This window comes from Papilio machaon, chromosome 4 (assembly GCF_912999745.1).
Source record: "Papilio machaon chromosome 4, ilPapMach1.1, whole genome shotgun sequence".
NCBI lineage: Eukaryota > Metazoa > Arthropoda > Insecta > Lepidoptera > Papilionidae > Papilio > Papilio machaon.
Genome location: NC_059989.1, coordinates 8171575 through 8194900, shown reverse-complemented (window position 1 = coordinate 8194900; position 23326 = coordinate 8171575). Strand labels below are relative to the sequence as shown.

Genomic DNA, 23326 nt, shown 5'->3' with positions numbered 1-23326 from the left:
TCTACAGTATATTATTTGACACATGACATCTGCGTTTGGGCGCATAATGTTCGAAAAATACGATTTTATTTTAGCTGATTTTACACGTATTTTAACATATTAGTTATTACAAAGACTGTAAAGAACAACTATTTTGTATTTTCTTCCTTATTTTGTATGAATACATTTGAATAGGTGCGTAGTTACAGTACTTACGAGTGAAAGGTTATGTTTTCCTCTTTTCGCTCACTACGGCTTTTACATCCAACAATACAGCAGTATACCATGTTTTATAAACTTTACCTAACTAAAACTGAAATATCAAAATATTTTTACACAATTACAGCCACTAAGTACTCACAATTTTCGAAAAATAACACGAATGTCAAACTTTGTTAGGGACAACCTAGGTTGTTTGTAGGGGACAACCTTTGTTCCAAACAAACCCCAAAGCCTGGTACGCAGAAAGGGACAGAAGATAGTTATCCCTGTCTTTGTCACGTCACAGGAGTTGTGTATAACTGTATCTCTCTCACTCACGGTATTATTATTACCGTGTCATAGACTTGCGCGTGAATTAGATACACTTACAGCAACATACACAACAAGTTGGTTTATACCTAATACGTTTATTAACTTTTCGGTTGATATTTAACGATCACAGCAATTATAAGAGTCGTCGCTGTTTGTCTGATACCATAATAGCATGACAACTTTTGAGCTTACCTTTAGTTTATTTGAATTAAGTAGAGAAAGCGTTATAAAAATTGGTATTGCCATATTAGAAATAAATCCAACGTGGAAAAATTTTGCTCTTACTTTCTTGTTAGTTGACGTTATTGACTTTGATAGAAAGGGGAATGTAATTAAATAAAAATCACAGTACATATTACGTAGTTACAAAGAAATTTATTAATGATCAAGAGTCACAATGGCTGATATGACTGTTGATCGTAGTGTTTAATTCTAATAACTACTTTTAAATATTCGTCGAATACATTAATATTGATCTACGTTAAACATTAATTGAATAGCGATGATGAATAAGCTTTATTAATGTTTTCTACTTGTAACAATCTCAACTACTCTTAGTAAGACAGATCAGAGAACGTGGAGCGTGCGTTCACTTACATTGCATTAAAATGAATGTAAAAAAAAATTACAAAATTTACAATTCATCAATCCGCATTGCCCTAACGGAGTGATGAATAGTTATTTTATACTTAAAATTAATAAAATGTTATCACAAATCAATTAAAATAATATAACATTTCAACGATTCAATAAAAAACGGAGCACATACTAAAAACTACGTAAACAACAACATTCAGAGATTTAAAAAGTGAACATTTAACTACTGTTAACAAACCTCTACAAATAGAACTACTATAATTTTTAAGAGAGATAAATAGATATTAGATTTAGGTAATTAAGTATTAGTATTAGCATGAAATATGTGGGTATATGAACTCTCTTAATGTCTAAGAATCATTAACTACATCTTTCTATTATCTACACAGCATTGTGTTTTCTTAGAAGTAAAATTATTTTAAATCTAATCATATATCTACTGAAATCTATTTTAAACGATTAAAACATACCTTGAAGTTTAGTATTTTCGTCATACAGAAACCTTAACTACACTCTAAGATTTTTTTTAAATATTTGATTTAAACCGCTTAAACTATTAATGCCTCATTACACGTATTTTTTCTTAATTATTATTATTAAAAAAAATCTTAAAGAAATGCGAAAAGCGTGATAGCTAATATTTAAACATAATTTTTATATAACTGAAATTATTCTATAATCTATGACTAAACCATAAACAATGAATATGCTCAATGACATTTATGGTTTGTTATTTTATGCGTGATCTAATTGATCCAGCTTCAACCTTACTGCAAGATTTTAATTAATACAATAAACTACTGCTAAAACATCGACGGTTTGCTGAATTATTTGAAACATTTTACAAGCTACGTAATCTATGTCACAATTTAAATAATATTTCTAATAATACAGATTCTCGATAACTTTTAATTAAAGATTATATCTGTAATTCTTATAATAAAATACCTTAAAATACGCCACATTGTGCCTTGTATAACCACACGGTTGTTACCTTATTCCCGTCTCTTCCCATAAAATATATTTCTAAAATCTACGTAACTACATATATCCTAAATATCAGCATAATTTGTCTACGAATATTATGTTTTTCATATAAGAAGCAACGAATAAAAATTACACAGAGTTCCCTAAACGTATAAGTACTCACTAATTCAATTTTGATAGTCATATTAAGATGTATTATATAATCTAGGCATTATCCTGGATTGCTGTGGGTTTGCACTGTGAAGGATTAATACAACACAATGTTTTCTCTTAATCTCTATGAAATCTAAGTTATAATATATTTAGTATGATTGTTTCGGCACACATATACAATTGTGTGCTTTTTATACCTTAAAAATTAACTTAACCAAACCTATTACAGATAAGAAGTTAAGTTTGCATTATTATTTTATGTTTCCTTATATCATTAACGCCATCTTGTTGCCCGTTTCTAGCTTTTTATAATACACTTTTCAATTCACAATTTAGAGTCCATAGATAAGTTGAGTGACATCGTTTAGCGTGCATAGACTAGACCCTTTACACGTAGTAGATGTCAAAGGAAAGTTGAGTTCAGACAAGCGCAGGCCCCGGCGCAAGCGAGACGTTGGTGGTGGTGGCGATGGTGTTAGCGACGATGGTGGTGTTGGTGTCCGCGGCGGGGGCTGTCGGCGTTGTGGGCGTGCCGGCGTTGGATGTCAGCCTAACGCCGCCACTCTCAGACACCACCACGCCGTTGTGTACCGAGCCGCGCTCTGTGTCCGCCAGGGGTGTCGTTAAAATGCGTAGACGCTGAAAGAAGATATAGGGTAAACTACGCATGGTATGATGTGTTAAGTTCCTCACATAGTGTGTCATGTTATGTAACGTCAGGTTTATTTGTTCTAAATAGAGCCGTTGCTAGTGATTTTCTAAATAAAAACTTTGTGAAAGTTAATATTCCCGAAAATGTTTAATGTATTCGTTGACGAATATTACCTCTAAGAAGGTTCCCTTGGTAGTAAGAATCTTGTATACAGCGACGGTGGGTATGCAGATGACACTGGAGCCGGCGATGGTCCAGCCGAGCGCGTTGGCCCAGCCGGGGTACACGTATCCTTCGTATGCGAGCGGCTGGTAGTCGAGCAAGCCGTACACGGTGATAAACAGCAGGAAGGCGGGTGCAGCAAAGCGCCAGCAGACGCGCCAGTACACGCCCGGACGGAACCCAATCATGTCGCGGATGTCCTCGCAGAAACGCTCCGTACCTATACAATAGATAAACTGTTTTATTCAATATAGCATCAAATTCGAGGGTTTATAGTTGACCGGGCGATTCTTAATTAACTTGCATGATTGCATTTTGCATCAATTCATTTTACTTATTTGCTAATTTGAAAATTTATTGAATGTGTTATGCATTCAATTCCATTATTATGTGGTTATAAAAACCGCACTATAATCACGTATTACAAGAATCATTTGCTTTCTTCTGTTATTAAAAACCTTACCGTAAATCCAAGACACAGCAATCGCCTCGAAGAACACAGCGACGAGCATGGAATAACCAGCTGCGTATCTGTCCAGCAGTTGGAAGAAGTAGAAACCACCCTTGGTGCATGACGCCAGACCCACGAAGAAGTACAGAGTGAAGAGACACGCCACGAATATCTCACGGTGACGACCGATCGGTGGAAACTCGTCGCTCAAAGCTGTTATGATTGCTTCTGAACCGCCGAACTGAGAAATCAAATTAAAATATAAGCTAATATTTAAGATGTTAAACAAAAACATCTTGTTTGAATAAATGGCGAAAAAACATATTAAAACATTTTCAAGTACATCAACTTACAGAGCTATCAAGTCCCAAAGTCAGTAGCATCATAAAAAATATCAGCGCCCAGAAAGTGGATCCGGGCATCGTAGCTATAGCGGCAGGGTAGACGACGAATACAAGGCCCGGGCCCTCAGTGGCCACGTCCTGCACCTGCTTGCCGGACGCGTGCGCCATGTAGCCCAGCACGCTGAAGATGACAAACCCAGCAACGAACGACGTGCAAGAGTTGATCACGCTAGTCAAAATTGCGTCTCTGGAAGATAATTAATTATTTACAATCTTAATTCTTCTTTTAACTTAGGTACTCATTGTACCATCTTACGAATATTATAAATGCGAATGTTTGGATGGATGTTACCACGTAAATCCAAAGTGACCGAAAGGATCTGAATGAAACATGGAACAGAGATAAATCATAGATTGAAATTGTGCTTAAGCTACAATTAGTTTAAAATGTCGTTAGCACTTAGATATATAAGTACGTACTTGTAAACGTTGTTATGGTATTTATTATAAGACGCATACGCCAACAGCACACCGAATCCAGGACCCAATGAGAAGAATACTTGTGTCGCCGCGTCCACCCAAACCTGAGATAAATTTTTAACATATGTAATAGAAGAGTATAAACGTATGCTCTCTGATGTATGAAATCAAAAATTATATTTTCGAGGTATTATTGCGTGTACTTTTCATCAGTGACAACTGTTAAAATTACACATTATCCAATGAAATAGAACACTGCCTCGATTGTTTCCATACTATTTTCAGATGTAAGATAAATATCAATGTCCTTTCCATACCTGTGGCTGTGTAATGGCTTCGAAGTTCGGACTAAGGTAATACTGTATGCCGGTCGCGGAGCCTGGCAGCGTTATACCGCGGACTAACAGGATCAGAAGCACTGCATACGGGAAGAGAGCCGTGAACCAAACCACCTAAAATTATCATTGAGATCAGTCCACAGACGTCCACCGTCAAAGGCAGGCCTTCTTCGAGCATCGTTGTGTAGATAAGGCCGTAGTTCTCCATTTGACTGTCAAACCTTTGACCACCTTTTTTTGTACTAAACTATTATTTGAAATTTTAGTAACTATAATAATTTAAAGATGTACGATGTAAAGATGATAACAGTTCTATAGATGTTTTACTTTGCCAGAAGTGCTGATCCCTTTCCAAAGAGAGAAGTAGCAGATGATATAGACAGCCAGCAGACACAAGGCCATATCCCACTTGATGGCGCCCAAGTCGTGAAGTCCTTCACTCCCTTGCAACTCCAGGATAGCGCGGCTAGAAATGTAAAAATAATGTTTACTTCCAGTTCACTAGAAAATATAATTTTCAAAACTGGCTGTTTTACAAAGCTACGTAAATATAAAAATCTACAATGTGAAAATAAAATCAAAATTATTGTTATAAAAATGGATTAACAGAAAATTGGTGGTCAATTAAACGTACTTAAAATATTCAGAAGCCGCTGATGTAAAGGGTTGTGAAGATGCCATAGAGTCGGATTCGTTGTGAAGCGGTTGAGATTTGTTGACTGGCAATGCATCCCAGTTGGCTTCAAACTATAAAAAGAATATCATATAATCAATAATCATGCTATAAAACATTTCATCTTATGGTGTTTTAGAAACTTTCATAATTATTACAGAAAGCTTATAGTTATTGTTCGTCTTAACAAAGATAGAGTCGGCAATAGTATTAGATGCTGCACGAGTGGTCCGCTCGTGTGTAATACCACAACCATACAGAAGACAGGGGTGATGTGGAAATTTTCCGCGTTTCGACTGCAGAGAGCAGACTGTTGCGGGAGGCCAAATTTTAGTCTACTCCCCCAACTAACCTTTTTCTTATGAGGAAAGGATTAGAAGGCGACGTGAATTTTGCAAGTGGGGCAAATATACCGGTTTAAAAAGGGCGAATATGAGCTGAAAACAAAAAGCATATTTACCGGTTGACAAGAGGGCGTGTTCCACTCGTTGTTGCAGCTAGTCCACGGTAGCATGGTGGTGAAAGAGGCGAAGAAGAAGCGGAGCGCCCACGCGATGATGACATTGTAATAGAAATCCACGTAGAAAGCTATCAGAACCACCGCGTACCCGATACCTGATAATGTTAGCAACAAATACAAATAATTCCCAAAAAAAATTAAAACAATATCATCATGTAAAAAAATCCAAAGTGAAAGAAATAAAAAACAATGCAAAAGAACAAAAAAGAAAAATCCTTTTCTTAGCGAGAATATGCTTTCACTAAAGAACCTTTCCAGTCCATTACCAATTTTATTCCTCCTCTAAAATCATATCGCGGAGCTACTCAGTGCGACGTGACAATCGAGTGAAATGAAATCACCGGGCATAAGCCGCCCTCGCAAATTCCCGGTCCTTTGAGTCCGTACGGAGCACTTAAGGGGCACCTTCGGAATGGTGTCAATTATGGGCGTTAAGTGCAAGCCACGCTCAAGAACTTTACCACTGTTTAATATTAAAAAGGACTTAACATTGATACACAGTTCGGTACCAATGCCATACTAATCACTATTGTGCAACTAGTAACTCTTACGTCCTATTAACATTCTCGTTGTGGTTATAACCTTGTAACTTTTTAGAGAGATAAGAATGAAGATCTTCTCAGTTAATCAAGTTTAGCAGTCACTGATTTTAAAATTATTTGTATACTAAAGTTTGGCGGTAAAAATAGGCCTTTGCATTTATACTCGAACGAATCTTGGTAAAAGAAAATGTGTCGCTACCCACTCATGGTTTTGATGTAATGTCCGTTTATAAATAAAAATGCTGTGTAATGTTAGTATTATTTTAAATATGACTTAATCCAACAATATATTTTTCAATTCATGTATTTGAAAGGATTGTAGATGAATACATAAATCAAGATTTCACAGACATCGACCACTTTACTTAGTAGTGGGTAGTAGCTCTCAAAGTTAAGTTGCTACGTGACTAACTTAAGCGGTCATAAATCTAGTGTACACTGAGTAACTTACTATGTGAACAGAGATAAAGTTATACTTTTAAGTCAGATATCTATATAGTTATTTCCTTTATTTATCTTATTTATACGACAATATAAAATTAAATAAAATCATAAAAAAATAAAAAAACGAGACAATACAAATAGTCATAGAAATTAAACATCTTAACAATAATAACGCTACAACTTAACAACAATATATTTATATTATTTTAGGTGCAGAAAAAAAGTAATTTTCCGACGTTTTTAATTTTGAGACGTCTAAAATGTCGAATGAAACATCAATTTGAAACGCAAAGGCGGTACTGACAACACAGTAGAGCAGTAACATGGAAGACAGCACCTAAGGGAAGCTTACCTTTGAAGAGCGGCACTAGCCTGCCCCAGCAGGTGATAGCGCCCTTGCGGTGAAACTGCCCGAGCGCCAGCTCCATATAGAAGAGTGGAATGCCGCCCACCACCAACATTATGCAGTACGGCACCAGGAAAGCTCCTACATAATATGATAATTTCTTCAAGTATACACTAATCAAATATAATTAAGTTTAGGATTTGTAAAATTATAGTCTTAAAATAATTAACATTTTTATACGAACTTATCTTATTAAAAAGTAATATAAATATCTTAATCTTTACGTAAATATACGCCACTGAACTTATTCTCTAATATTAAGTACTTAGATAAAGACTGGGTATCTTCAATATGAATGATCATAGCTTCCTCAAGACAATAATTTGCGCCAGTGTCGGTTCAGGGGTGACGCAAATTGTGTGGTAATTGGCCTTTCAAGAGGCTCGCATTTACTCGAACAAGCTTTTATTGATCTTGGGACAATTCACAATTGCTTTATTATTAATTCTTTTTGCGACAATAATGTATACTAATAGTATTGGATGATTCTTGCGACAAATTGTGATTTTCAATAGAGGTGAAAGTAATTACTTAATAAAATTTCTTTCTTCAATACTATTTATTGGTATGATTCATTATATTAGTTGAATACTTAGTAATATTACGATTTGTGATTTCGAGGAACGAGCCATTCGACATTATTGCGTTGTTAAAGGATTTTCAAGCAACAAGTGAGTTGAACTGATGAATGAATAACCACTAGCAATTGCTAAATAACAGACTTCCGGTCAAGATGTTAATTCTGCACATTCAACTGACCAACATTATATCGGCACCAATTTTCTGTATCAGCACCGACTTGGTCTAAGTGTGACATTATGCGGATAATAACGCGTTTAACATGGTTTATAAATCGGGATAAATATGGATTAATACTTTTATAATTTTTCTGTTTTTACGCAGTTTAGTAACTCTATTCCTTTTTTTAAGGAATAGTAAAGTTAATGCTAAAATTTGTTGGCTAAAATAAATATAAAATTCGATAATAATAAGGAAGCAAAAACGAGGCTTCTTCAAAAGTAAAAACCTTTTTTTCATTTTCGTAAACATGTAATGTATATGGTTGGTTTAATACACACTAATACCTTCGCTAATTGTTAAAAATACCGAAAATACAATTTTTCACATGAAATGAAACCTTTTATAAAGAATTTAATATGTCCATTTTTTGTATTATATACAATAATTTGGAAAATAATATAAATGCCATATTTCTATATATGAAGAGAGCACTTGAGGGAGTTATCTCGGATTTACTTTACTGCCGGATGCAACAGGTCCCGGATAAAGGGGATGAAAGGATAACTTTAAGCGCAAGTCGCTTTAAGTGGCGAAACTTGGGGTGTTCTTGTCGCTTAAGTTAAGGATCATGTGGATTTATACAGTTATCCGGTTATCCTTATTTCATATAATTTATTAGTACTTTTCATTCGATTATAGTGTTCAATTTTTTTTAAGAAGCCAAATGAGTTTTTAGTCTCAGCCTACCACTCTTACAAGCATGAGTTATTTGTGTGTATATTATTTTTAAAATACAACCGATGTAATAATTAAGTAGGGAAATTAAATTTTAAGTTGTAGCAAATAAGAATCATAAGTTAAGAAATAAATCTTTTAACGTAATTAAATAAAAGCTTTCTTTTAATGTAATTAAATAAAAGCTTTCTTTTAAGCTTAGAATATGCTCTGAGGAATACATTTCAATTTTAAATTGCTAAGAACCTAATCGGATTTGTTGAACATCTGATAAATCGAAATCTCATTTCTCTACTGACCGTGTCTGAGACAGTGGACTTAGTAATCGAATATATCGGGAACGGCCGGTCCCTTCGCGTCGCGGGTCGCGGGTCTCGGATCGCGGGCCGCAGATGATTGGGTATTATGAGATTTCCATCGGTACGCAAGTATTAAATCATCTTGAGACAGAGAAATATTTAATCCGTATTGTCTATATTTGAGATCGGAGCGAAGGAAATTGTGTTTGTTTAACATTGGGTTCGCATCGGAACTATAAGGTAATAAAATTATTTATTAGTTGAAGTCAGATTTATTTATTTCCGTTCAGTTCAGTTACAATATTAAAATTATTCGACCGGTACCTAATCGTATGTTTTATAGGTTTATAAGTTATATAGTTTTTATAGTTTATATACTCATTCTAATCTAATGATAAAACAATTGAAAAATAGTTTTTTCTACGATCAATAATCATATTCAACAGCAAGTCATATGATGAGTGGACACGTATAAGTAATTAAGGGCTGGAGCTTTGGGCACTTAAATTTAGCGACGACAACGCCACCAAACGTCATTACGCGTGACCGATGGAGGCCGTACGATGAAGTATGGCACTAATCAATTACACTACGAAATCTGTGCACACCCTAACATAACTATAGTTTTACGCGGTAATAGCTTTATGATTAACTGCCACACTTAGGGTCGATCTAGTGCTTTGTGTATTAGCGTACCATTAACGAAAATATATATAATAGTTAGGAAAACTTCAAATAAAGAGGTGTTCAAACCAGTTAAAGGTTACTTTCAAATAAGCTTGCACCAAGTGAACTATTAAGCGACCTAAAGACAGAAAATATAATCTTTAAATAAATATTCTAGCATGAATCTGTTGAAGATCACAAGAAACGATATTATGGAGTAGCAGAGAATTGCCGCTTAATAAATTTAGCGGCAGAATGAAACGATCCCCAGCCCCCTTGCCCCTGCCTCCCTCCCCCGCTGGATGACCTGCACCCGATACCATTACTTTATTACCCTCTTATTACGTTAGTAATTTTCCTGAACATCGCGGAGTTAACTAAGTTTCTCTTAGCGTCGCGTAAAGGTCTCGTTTTGATTGTCAATTACCGGCTCTTGGACGGGCAAAGGGCACAAAGCGGACTGCTGCGATGCAATTAGTTATGTCAGAATCTCGTTATAATATGCAATATGTTATACTGCCAGTCACCGCAACTACGATGGAGGGGAAAAACTTTTATTAATAAAAAGATGGCACGAATTTTGTTAATCGTACACAAATTGTAAAGGGGTGTCTGTCGACGACGGGAATACTTAAAGTGAAGGTGACGAAAATTAAACGATGACAAAAAGAAGACTAGTTTTCGGTCAATTCCTTTTGTCATTTGGGAACTGGAGCTAGTTTGAAACTAATTTGCAAATACGGACACTACTTAAAATACGCGAAGAAAAATCTTTAGACAGTCAATTATCTCAGCTAATACTCACACAACCAGAGTTATTAAATGATCGCTAAGGAGACCTTTAGATTTAGTATGAAAAAGATTTTCTAAGGGACTACTAGTGCTTAAGTAACAATTAGTCGACTTTTTGGTTATTAGATTGTTCAACAGTAACACGTGTATTTAAAACTATATGAAAGAAATTATCAAGCTACCATATTGTAATACCCGGCTGTGCTTGAAGTGAGAAAGATCAAAGACTTGCTTACGTATAGCGGTTTCCGGCCTCTGTCACGCACTGGCCGCGCCCCGATTCTCTCATTTCCGCTGGTCTTTGCTTTGTCACGAGTTTCTGTAGTCTCTATTGTCTTGCCAACCACTTATAACTTTTAAGTTTTAGAACAATCTTAAATCGCTTTTACCCAAATGACAAGAGAGTAATATTTCTAGAGCTTTTAAGTATAAGTTTAATATATGCTGCTTTGCATATATGATGATTCCATTATGACCGTGTGGAGCTTAAACAGCAGAATCGATGTTAAAGAGGTCTGCCAACTGATAATTTTGTCTGAAGGATCGTAGGGCCACAGCCAATCAGGTTTTATATATTTTTTTAATTTTTAATGTAACACTTACTACAAAACTTACTTCAAACTATTGCAGAAACTAGAAAGATAAAAAAGATAAAAAATACAAAATAGACGTTGAACGTTCTTACACGAAAACATCCAGGTCATATATCATTGGACAAACTGAATATGTGAAGCGTTCAATTAGAGGCAGTAGTGGAGAGGCCCTAACGGGCACTCCAGCCGGTGCGGGCACAAGGCGAGGATTGTTCTCCGACTATTACGCAAGAAGGGCCCTCACACGGTAACGTGCAATCAGCACGCCATTGCTCGCATTCTAAATACCTACACACTTATGAATTTGATGAAAGGAATCTTAAGACAGTGTCAGAAAGAATATTTAAGACAAAAGTTTTGATGGACAAAAGTAGAAGACTAAGTAGTGGAGTTTTTTTAATGTTTAAGCTAATACTGGGCTTTAGAGGACATAAATAATAAAGAAGTATGACAATAATTGGTGTATTTACTCCACATTTCAACGAAGAATGGACACAAAGCAAAACGAAATCTATTCTTCAAATAATCATTAAAAAAATAACTTAATGTATTAAGTATGCATATGGCAGTAAGTAATTAAAAATAAGCATCATCTTTCATTCCAATCTTTTTAAGGAGGAATAATGAATTCATATTGTTTTCTCTTTGGATCGAGGCTCAACAAATTGTAGAGTACGTAGAGGGTGCAATCATTCGTGTTGAAAGTAGGGTTGTCGACAATTATCGTGGCGAGTGGCTCTCAGGCTCTTACGCCAGGCTCCAAGCCGTGCAGTCGCCGTAGCCAAATACTCATACTAACCCTAACTTGGATCGAGGTCGCTTACTGAATAGCAAACTATTATGTACGTAATGCTTAAATATTTGATGAAAATTTAATCTCATTTTACAACGTACATAGACTCTATTTGACATTGTGACTCAAAAATATAATAGAGCCAAGTATAACAAAGCAAACATTTCAAATCATATAAATACAGTGATCCCGTGATGCTGTGTTGCTGTTAATATACTCACCCCCTCCATTCTTGTAGCAGAGATAAGGGAAGCGCCACACGTTGGCGAGGTCGACGGCGAACCCGATGACGGAGAGCAGGAAGTCAACCTTCTTGCCCCAAGTCTCGCGCTCGCCGTCGCGCGGCGTAGGCGTCTTCAACGCCATACTGCTGCCTTCTGCCTCCTGCCGCCTCCTGCCGTTGGCTGCTCTTCCTACCTTCTACTGCCTCAAATGTCGGTAACGCCTCACCCTGTGACAAATTTATATCTGTCTTACAAACCATTTTTACATTACAGATATCACAAAGCAAAGATTGTGTCGCTTGATTTATTCCCCTTCCCAGTATTTCATTGCCAGCTATTGGACGATTATCGTCTGTTGACAGTTGAATCTTAGCTAAAACTAAACTAAACATTTAGGCTACATACTTTAAGCCTATGAAAGTCGACGTTCGATCTTAAATCGTAGATGTATTTTTAGAAGTTTCGGTTTCCTCGACAATATTAACTAGATTTAGCTAACGTAGGTAAAAATGAAATACGTTTACAAAAGAATAATTAAAAAGCATTGTAAAAAGAACGCACTCGATCCCGTCAAGTTGTCTATGGTCGGAAATACCGAGCACTTGACCTTAAATCTGTTTAATTAAAGCGTCAGAAATAATCGTCGCTCTCGCGCGGACCAATCGACCCTCCATTAACCCGAGCCGCTGTAATGAAGTGACAATCGCTACACACTCCCGTCGCCGCGAATGATGAAGCACCTATTTTCGAAACTGCCCATAGAGCTCTGATCCAATAGGGTTGACTCTCAGAGTAAATATATATTTTTTTTGCGAACAATCTTCTAAATTAAAGACTAAAGGAATTGGCTATGCTTAATATTATAACATTTATTATTAGCTTGTTTAACTATCTATAGTGACTCTTTTGGGGGTTCTGCACTGTCATAGCTCGATCAGTCTACAACTAGAAGATCCTACAGATCCCTCTCCGCCGCATCCATCAACGATACCGATTAAGCTGTATTAACGTTTTGATAGGAATTTTACGTCATAGGCAACAGCAAAACTATAAAATATAGGTACTTGGTCGTAACAAAAGTGCACGGATTTGTTCTAACAACTCACCTAGGGGTGACATGAAATCGCCTCTGCGTGAATATTATTTACAGTGTGTAGTAGCAACCCTAGTGAGTTCGTATTGCATGTCCGGCTGAGAGGCTGTCGCGCACAGCGGATGTCCGCGTGAAAACTCCTCGTCACAACAGCGGTAACGACGCGCGACAAATTGAATCCCAAATCCGATGCATATAGAGACCCCATCGACGTGTTATGATCGCTACTCGCATTGGTTTTCCGCAATATTTAATTTCAACTGCCGCCCTCGGAATTAAATGTTCCCTTAGTGTAGGTTTTGCATAAGATATCTAGAGCAACTGTCTCGTTAAGTACCTAAGTTAAGTACAATTAACAATGAATTTTACATTTAGATAAATAATTTCTAATCAATTCAGTAACTTTAAGAGAATTAGGAAGCAAACATGGTGAATTTAAATTGACTATAGATGAGTAATTAAATTTTATTTGTAACTAACGAGCGCCCGCGACTTCATCAGCGCAGAATTAAAAAGTAAATAAAAAATATAAAATAGCTACCGTTAAAGTCCCGTCAACGTATCGGACCAGCCGTTTCGAAGATTACACGGAACAAACGCGACCTTTCGGACAGACATACATACAGATAAAAATTTTAAATAGTTTTTTGGCTACACAAATAAATCACGTCTACGAAAAACGATTTTTTCTGGATAATAAGAGGATACAGACACTCCAATTTTATTGACATGTATAGATAAATAAGTAAAATTAAATTTATTCGTTAACGAAGAACGTATTTACTTACAAGTGATTTTAGACCCGAAATCTTACTATTCGAATTATGGAAATGAAGGTTTTCTTTGCAAAAGTAACGCAATCTCAATCACAGTGAAGAAAAAGTTGCAACGCTCTCTCTCTCTCTTTCTATTCCTTCTTCAACTCCATTTAATTAATCTTATGAGTCTTGTGATATATTTAAATACGTCTAGTCATATAAATTCGAATTCGAAGTAAAATTCCTAACGTTAATTAAACGCTCCATGCGTACGAAATATGTTAAGTAGTATAGATCTGAGTGTCCAAAAAAAATTTCGGATTAAAAAAGATTCAATATGGCTCTGATGGCATAAACAAGAAAGAAATGAGATTGGATATGGACGGCTACAAGGATAGGGGAAATCAAAAGAAAGCATGGATAGATTGTGTGGAAGAGGATGTACTTTAAAATATAGTGAATTTAAATATGACGGCTGATGTATGAAAGAGGAGTACAAATTGTAACGATGATGCCGTAGGGAAAAGGAAAGTATGGTGATTTATAGCTAATCGTAAATTTTAATGAAATAGTTGAAATAAATATGGCTTATGTTAAATTAATATTAGAGTTAATAAAGTGTATATGTTATGTGTTGTACATAAAAAAACATAACACAAAAGGTGTTACGGCAAGAGAATGTTCCTGTTTACTGTCATTTTTGTAAATTTCCCCCATTATTTCAAAGGGAACTGGCGTGTCGTTAAACCCTTTACATGTTAGTGATGTGGTGGACCACATTTATAAATAATTTTCTAACACATAAAGACTATTAAGCATTTATTGCCAGCTTTAATGTAAAAAAGAAGAGGCGGTCTATCATAATGCGACTGGTTGGTTTATACCAAATATCATTTCTTTTTTAGAAAATTTTAAATTGAATTTATTATTTACATTGTAACATATTAAATTACTTCATATTTACGTAAAATGCTGTAAAATATTAGATTTATATTTCTAAGATAAAGTTAAAACCGTTCCCGAAATTTTAAAAAAAATCTACGTGATTTTTTTGTAATAAAAAGTTAACAAAACTAAAGTGTGAAAATTTAATTTCCTTTTAATTTTATATTCAAACGCATTATTTCCTCGTCACCCAAAACCTGAAAAGTTACCGAATTTTCAACGACTTATACTTTGATCTAAAATAAATTAAAAAAAAAAGTTAGTGTACTTACGTGTGGGTCGGCGGGCGCGTCAGTGGCGCCATGTCCGCGCGCCGCGGTGCCCGCAGCCGAGTGCGCTGTGCAGCCGCCTCACGGGTCGCACGGGGCGGGCACTACCCTCTCATCCTACAATCCCGGTAATGCCCACTTCTCTATTCTTCGAGAATATAGTCATATTATAGAGCAACTAATATCGCACATTTAATATTTGATGTAAAGTTGTGATTATCATCATGTTTTCTTCAAATGAAGAAATTAAAAAATTGAGATTGTAGCAAAGTTTTAAAGGTTTTTAATTACACTGAAAAATCGCACGAAAGTCGTCTTATTCAGGTTACGTATTCTGTTATAGTAATAAAATTGGACTTCAGAAAGTTGCAACCAAAGACCAAACCTTATACTAAATACCTACATTGCGTGGAACATAGCATTCCTAACCAAAACTTTCAGTTAAGTGGAGTTTAATTGCTAGTTTAAGGAAGTCGTGTCTTATGCCAAAAATTAAAAAAAAACTTCTGGAATTGTTACCAGAAATACCCTAGCAAATTAAATATTCCAACAATTTTGCTATCCAGTAATCCATAAGAGGAGTTAAGAGGTAAATACATATTTCGAAGAATGTAGTACCCATGTAAATGTAATTATCATATCCGAGTGTTGTAATTTCTTCTGTTACTTAATTTATTTGAAACGTAAAATCATTAAGTGTGGGCGTGGTCCCAAGTAGCGGATGGGCGGGGCTTAACTGGACACGCCCATCTCTTCATCACACCCGCCATCAGTGACAAGTGACATCAAACGAAGTGATATCAGAAAGTGTAGGAATAGATATATACATAAATTCGTATGAAATTGCCTGTCTGCTTCTGAAAGCCGGAACGCTCTGTGCTCCTTTCTAATGTTTCAGAGGGTATTGAGGTCACGGGAATTGCTCCACAGTAGATACATAATATTATAATAGATTAAGCTTTTGCCTATTTTTTTTTTAAATTTGTAATAATAAAATTTCGATCGCTCATACATTTTTGCTTTAGGTTTACTACCATTTCTGCGTTTAGTTTCTACTAACTTGTACAATTATCTCAATTATCTTACAGTAGACAAATTAACCTACCGTATACACATACACATACATATACACTAAGCGAACCATTTAAGGTAGATATAATACGGAATTGTTTTCGCTAAGTGACTGTTAATTTGTATCCATAAGAATTTAACTCTATGCGACAAAAAGATGTAGGTACATGGTAGGTAGCTAGACTTAAATATTATATACTGGACAGCTTCTTCCTGCCGAAGGATTAGCTATAAAGGAACTCTTTAAGAACTCACTTGTACACCGATTTTCTCCTTCTATTTGTTACTTTGCTAATTCAATTTTTGTCTACAGATTAAATAAATAAATTTCTGAAAAAAAATCTGTATTGTAAAAAGCATTCCTTGTCTCCATTTTCAAATTATTTATATTCCGAATTTATCTTTATTTCACGAGATACATAAAAAACATAGAATTGAATTAAAAATAAGAGGATCGAATGTAATAACTCTTTCCTTCGCATGGTACAAAATCTTACTAATATTAATTACAAATGTTTAAATGGATGGATGTTTGTTTATTGAAAGATATCTCCAATGCAATTGAAAAGTTATGTTAATATAACTTTTCAATTGTTTTAGAATTATTACAACACTATAAGCAGTTAAAACACCCTTTTCCCGATGATAACGTCACGAACATCCATAATAACACTCGAAAAAAATTCATTACTCACTTCAAAACTGCATGTAACTCTAATTAAGGACAAAAGGAGATCTAATATTTTACAGTTCAATAAACCAATAAATCATTTGCATAATCATTGTAAAATTAGACCTATATCTGTTAGCCGGCGGTAGACCAATATGTATAAGGATAAATGGAGCTAGCCATTATCCTCAAACATAAGGATAATTACCTATAGAGTAGAACGAAGGGAAGTTTTAATTATGGTATAACGATAAATCCGTTATACATAATCAAGAAAATCGAGAAATCTTTGGAGAAAATTGAAATCGCACGAAAATAAGTTTATTTAGTGCCTATTTTCTGGCGTGTATTTTAAACGATGACATTTCTGGTTATAACATAAATAGTCTTAGTAATATTATAAATGCGAATGTTTGGTTATAATATTTTTATTAGTTATTAATTTTGCATTCATTGAACATCAAATCTATGGCTGAATTCTTTATTTCAAAAAATTTAACACATCAGGTTATTATTATGAATACCCACTGATGTCTATAGATAGGCGATTGCTTGGAAATGACAGCCTTTATTTCGTTCCGATTTAAACGCACCTATTGATGTTACGTGACAGTTAACACTGTCTTTATTATTAGTTCGAATCCACGCTACCGCTATAAACCGCCAACATCAGCGCCAAAATGGCGAAAATCACACATGCATAAAATGCTACATTTTATAGGCAGCCCATAGCCATATATAGTGTTCATGAAGTCTTCATTGCACTGGGTGCGTTATTTCTGCTGTCGCTAAACCACTGCATGATACATAAATGATACTGACATTGTTATAATTATGTTGTATATGCACACAATTCGACCATAGGCTTTTACGTGTTTGGTGCCGTTACCAAATTCCATTAAAATTTTATGACACAGCTCATTTTACCTTAAAAAGTTCTGCCTAAAATTTTGTATATATTTGATTTTAAGCTTTAAAATGTTTGTGTCCAACTTGATTATAACCAAACAATGTTTAAAATCTTACTAAATTAGTAGAATTTAATTTACTGGCAACAACTTTTAATTGAAACTAGGTTGACCTGGCATTTGATTGGCCGATACAGAGAATCGTCAATCGCTACGACCAATCACAAAGCTACAAGCATACACAATCACATTGTAAAAATGTCGTCTCAGGTGTAGACTTTGTTAAACATTTGCCAACAATTTTCGTTTATTTCGTCAATTTCAACGGAGGTGCATTCGCTAGAAAAAACTAATTTCACATTAGTTATTGCGAATTTCTTATTTTAACCGAAAAACACTGCGTGGAGGTACAATAGTTTCCAAAAAAATATCCAGCATCACTTTCCCTTCCTGTGACAGTCATTGGCAATGTTTTTTTTTATTTGTAAATAAAAACAAAGACAATATCACTTTTAATTGTTAGAAATATCAGAATAATTTCTAGATGTTTGTGTTAAAGTTTGTTGTAATGTTCTAAATACCATTTGATTTTTATTAGAAAGGAAAATTCCGATAGTTACAAATAATACGAAAAGGGAAATTGAGTGTGTTATAATATTTGTGCAGAGATGGCCGATGATATGGATCCTTGCGAATGCCTGTGGAATCATGAATTGGCGATGCGACGACTTATTTCACTGGTAAGCAACATTATAACTTTTCGGAAAATTAAAAATTATCGGACGTCCTTGTAGATCAAGTATGATTAGAGTATAACACACAATTCCACGTCCACACTTTTTATATAGTATATTCTTGATAATAAGTAATTCCCAACAAGTCAACCTATATGAACTCAATGACAAAACAGGAAAAGATTGAGGTCAAATGGCTGGCAAAATATTTATGTAAAATTATTCAATGTAGTTTAATTTTTAACATATTTTTATATTATACAACTGTCAATTATACAAAATAACAAGCTCCACATAATAATTGTTTCTTATCACTATATATTGTAATTGCATTGTTTGTTATACAGCTATGTGAATAATTAAAATTGCAAGTTTGCTGTGATAACAAATTCATGGTGTACCAATACCTAAATCAATTTTCTAGCATTTAACTCTGAATTTATTTTAATTTGAATAGAAATTATATCAAAGTAGTAAACATTTTCTAAATGTTTATTGATTTTGCACATTTTACTGTACCCTTGACCTGTTTTACATAAGTAGGTTATTTGGTTTATCATACACATTTGAATATTGAACTGTTTGACAGTTTTTTTTTATTATTATTACTAACAGAAGTAAGATTAATTAGAGCAGATTCCATTTTAACATAATTTCAACATTATATACCAATCTTTTCACTTTAAAACTTTTTATGAAAGTAGATTATTGGCAATTTTCCAAATTTAGTAACAAAGGAATTCTATTTTTACTGTTAAATTATATGGATGTTGTTTTCAAAATAATTTTAGCACAGTACAATGAAGGATGTAAAATTTTCCCTGAACCATTCTTATTTACTTTATTGTATTTTGAATAACAATATTGTGGGTCTTGATATGACCTTAATATGGTGGGTTGCTTTAATGTTTGCTCCCTTTTTTAGCAGACTTCAAAAAGAAGGAGGTTATCAATTCACCTGATTTTTTTTGTGTTTTACCGTGATGCTCCGCCCCAGGTGCTCAGATTTTGATAAAAATTATTATTTATAAAATAAATCCTATTTTTTTATGAATGTGAACCTGCCAGGCAAGTTGGTTTTACTGGTTATGTTTAGCTAACTTTAAAGTCTAACCCTGTGAGGATCTTCAATCATCATAATGTTTTAACACTCGAAGAACACTTATAAGACATTTATAAGAACCATTGTATGAATAAGCTGGTAACCTTTCTGAATAATGTTTATGTTTAAACATAGTTGCGCCAAGGGCAAGCATACTGCACTGACAGCGAGTGTCTGGAGCAGCTGCCGGGACTGCCGCGGCCCGAGTCCGCCGGCAATAGCTTTCTGATGATGTTCATAGTGATGGCGCTCGCAGTCGCCATGTACGCGCTGCGTCCGCGCCGCAACCAACTTCAGGATGCCACTAAACCAACGCCCAATTCCCAAGTAAGTAAAAAAAAAGATGCTTATCCAACAAAACGAGTTACATCTCATAAGATCTCTAAAGAAAATGTAGCTTTTTTTGTTATGTTCTTAATTTAGCCCAAACTCTTAATATTTTTATCAACGACAAACTGTCTGCAGAAACTCATGAATTACAAAATAAAAACACTAGGGAAATATTTTTTCCACAGCTAGCCATAATTTTTTATTACTTACCGTACTAGAATAAATATGTCTATAGGTTGCAAATTTTTATGTGAAGTAAAAATCCATACATCCTTACTAATATAATAACTGCAAAAGTAACACTGTCTGTCTGTCGCGCTTTCATACCAAAAATGTACCGATTTAAATGAAATTTGGTACACAGTCTGGATCAGGGATTCCCAAAGTGATATCAAACTTAAAGCATTACTGATTCTCACTCTGTCTTCTTCTATTGACCTAAGTCAGAATTAAAAATAATAATAATAATTGATCTTAAAAGTAAGTAATTTGGTCATGGGGTCTGAGGTAACAGTTCCTTTTAGAAAATGGGGTTACTTGTCCAAAACAGTTAGGGGATCCCTGGTCTAGATCCTGAGAAAGGACATAGGCTACTTTTTATTGCAATAAAGGGTTAAAAGTTGTATGAAACCATCATCATTTTTACAGCGAGAAGCTTGAAACTTATTTTATAAGCTTACATTCAAAGTTTGTAAAAGGTTTACCTTCAAGGGTGCAATATAACTATAGCAAATAGGAGATGAAAGTTTGTATGTGAATGTTTTGTAAGGTTTTTTAAGTTAAAGTAAAATAATTAGCCTAAATAATTAAAATTCTACCCAAAGACAGCATTTCACGTGGACGAAGTCGAGGACACAGCTAGTACATACATATGTATGAAAAAAAATTAAGTGTAATTATGAAGAATTTTTTGTATGACAACAGTTAATCATATTAACATTGTGCCAGTGTACTTTTTAAGCATGATTATATTCCAGAAACAGTTTAAATGTACTGATATGACTACCACGTGTGGGTGGCGTGATAAAATAGTATCATATAATGGAAAAATGATACATAATCAGAATGAAATATAAAACTACATTTTGCTAGAATGGTACTAAATATGTAATCTTCATTATATGTGCATAAATTTACATGAAATTATGATTAAATCTTTGCATAAGAGCAATAGAAGACGTACAAATGCACGCTTATTATATTTGAATCGTTCATAGTGATTATATATTAATACCAGGCTAGGGCTTTGGCGTACAGTTTTATGTAATAATACAATAAAGTACTTTGTGTACACTCAAAAGTCACAAATAAGCCTGGCTTAAAAGTTAATAATATTGCGTATTTAAGAAACCATAAATTTAATTTTAGTGGTACAAAGTACGCCTTGTAAATGAAAAAGAAATTAACGTAAAGAACAAGTTTATCAATATAACTTGCTCTTGCATAATTTGTAGGACAATGCGAACTGTAAATGAACGAGCAAACGGTATTGGAATAATTATCATCAACCACTTAATGTTAATGACTTAGTACCATTTTATTCGAACCGACAATACCGAGTATTATGTAACATTTAAGTATATATTTATGTATTTATTTTAATTAAATAAACATTACTAAGGAAACGACCGTCCACTGTCAACGTCCGATATCAAATGGCAGCTAAATCAATATTCTACATTCATACGTAACAAGCCAGCACGGAATCTATCATTATAATTTGGACGTAAGGTCCTCTGAAGTTAATTTTACTAAGATTTATCAATCACCTATTATGGAAAATTGTGGTTAATATAACGGAATATCTTGAGTTTCTTAAATAAATAAGAGACGAAGCCATAAAAGAATATGAGAAAGTATAATTATTAATGACATTTGGTTTCAGACCTATTTCCAACTGTAGGATCAACGATGCATATGTTTCATTTTTTATTAAATTACAGGACCGCGACGGAGCACCGCCGACGCCGCCAATAAATTAATTTCATACATAAAAACTATGAAACGTTTTAAAAACTAATTCCAATATATATAATACTAGCTGTGAAACCCGGCAAGCGTTGCAATGCAATGTGATATTTTAAAAAAATCATAAATAATATCAAAGCATAATAAAAAAGTAATATATTTTTGTGGAGCCAAAGACACTGGCAACCTCAGTTCTGGTAAAATTTCATCACAATCTGATCAATGGTTTAGGAAAGTATAGAAGATAAATATTGATTTTTATTTACATAGCTATAAGTATGTTGAAACTCGAATCATGTAAGTATGAACATCTTGGTGATAACTTGTCGGTAAGATCAGTATAGTGATAATAAAAAAAAATACAACTAGTTTATTCACAACATAGTTCTTTATCGAAATGTATAGAATCTATCTCAAATTAGTATGTATTGATGTTATTTAAAGAAATATTTCTCAGTAGTTCAGTTGAAGAAACTGAGATAATGTTTTAAAAAAATATAAACATAATTGACTCTCCTTGTGACGTCACAACTTAAATTATATAAATACCTTACAAATGATAAGTGTTAGTTCTTCAACCATTCCATAATTGTTACATTTATTTTTATCTATTGGTGTTTTCTTTTTATTTTATGTAAACTTTTTATTCGAATCTCTTCACAGTTTTATTATCTTGAAATTGTTTTAGTTCTACATTGGTGCTATAATTTAATGAAATGAAATAAAATATACGCGAATCATTATTTATAAATGTTGGTCACAAAACCCTATTCTTGTATCTAGAAACAATAATTAAAGTTTATAAAGCTCAATGCTAAATAATGTCTACATCTCCACTATCACTTTGTTTGTCTTAATTTAACGATTTATATATAATTTTGCTTGCCTTATTTTAATGATTTTAATTATTGATATATAACAAAAATGTACATTGACATACCTACTTAGGTACATCTCGTTCTGACATCACTTGTAATACATAGATTTAGTTGTCTTTTTTCTTTTCGGTTTGGGCTTAAAAGGTTTATTTATGCTTTCTTTCCACGCAATGTAACATTGACAAACACCATTCGAGATTTGTATTAATTATGTGCAATTAAATATATGTAAATTAAATTTTTAATTGTTTTATTTTTTCCGTGACTACCCTCCTAAATGATATTTATCAAAGATAAATCTTGGAAATTGACAAAATGTTTCTTTTGTATGAATGATTTACGATCACAGTTAATCGATAAGTTGGATTCTTGATTTTTTTTCATATTACAAGGTGGCAAGCGGCCACATGAATTCGCCGAAATGGCGAAGCGACC

General features: G+C 34.1%; 2 protein-coding genes across 2 annotated transcripts; one reads left to right on the top strand and one right to left on the bottom strand.

The window, feature by feature from the left end:
* Positions 1-2414: 2414 nt before the first annotated feature.
* On the bottom strand, positions 2415-15304 carry LOC106720628 (sodium-dependent dopamine transporter). The gene is made up of 12 exons (XM_045677822.1): positions 15234-15304; positions 12163-12392; positions 7269-7403; positions 5871-6025; positions 5372-5484; positions 5065-5203; positions 4717-4851; positions 4400-4503; positions 3929-4166; positions 3588-3816; positions 3076-3344; positions 2415-2889 (listed from the first exon to the last, which is right to left on the bottom strand). The coding sequence occupies exons 2-12, from the start codon at positions 12305-12307 to the stop codon at positions 2671-2673; spliced, it is 1881 nt and encodes a 626-aa protein (XP_045533778.1). The 5' UTR covers positions 12308-12392; positions 15234-15304; the 3' UTR covers positions 2415-2670.
* A 2799-nt stretch (positions 15305-18103) lies between these two features.
* On the top strand, positions 18104-22125 carry LOC106720644 (small integral membrane protein 14). Its single transcript, XM_014515366.2, has 4 exons — positions 18104-18286; positions 18546-18619; positions 19851-20042; positions 21989-22125. Exons 2-4 carry the CDS (start codon positions 18548-18550, stop codon positions 22025-22027), a joined length of 303 nt encoding a protein of 100 aa, XP_014370852.2. The 5' UTR covers positions 18104-18286; positions 18546-18547; the 3' UTR covers positions 22028-22125.
* The last annotated feature ends 1201 nt before the right edge of the window (positions 22126-23326 follow it).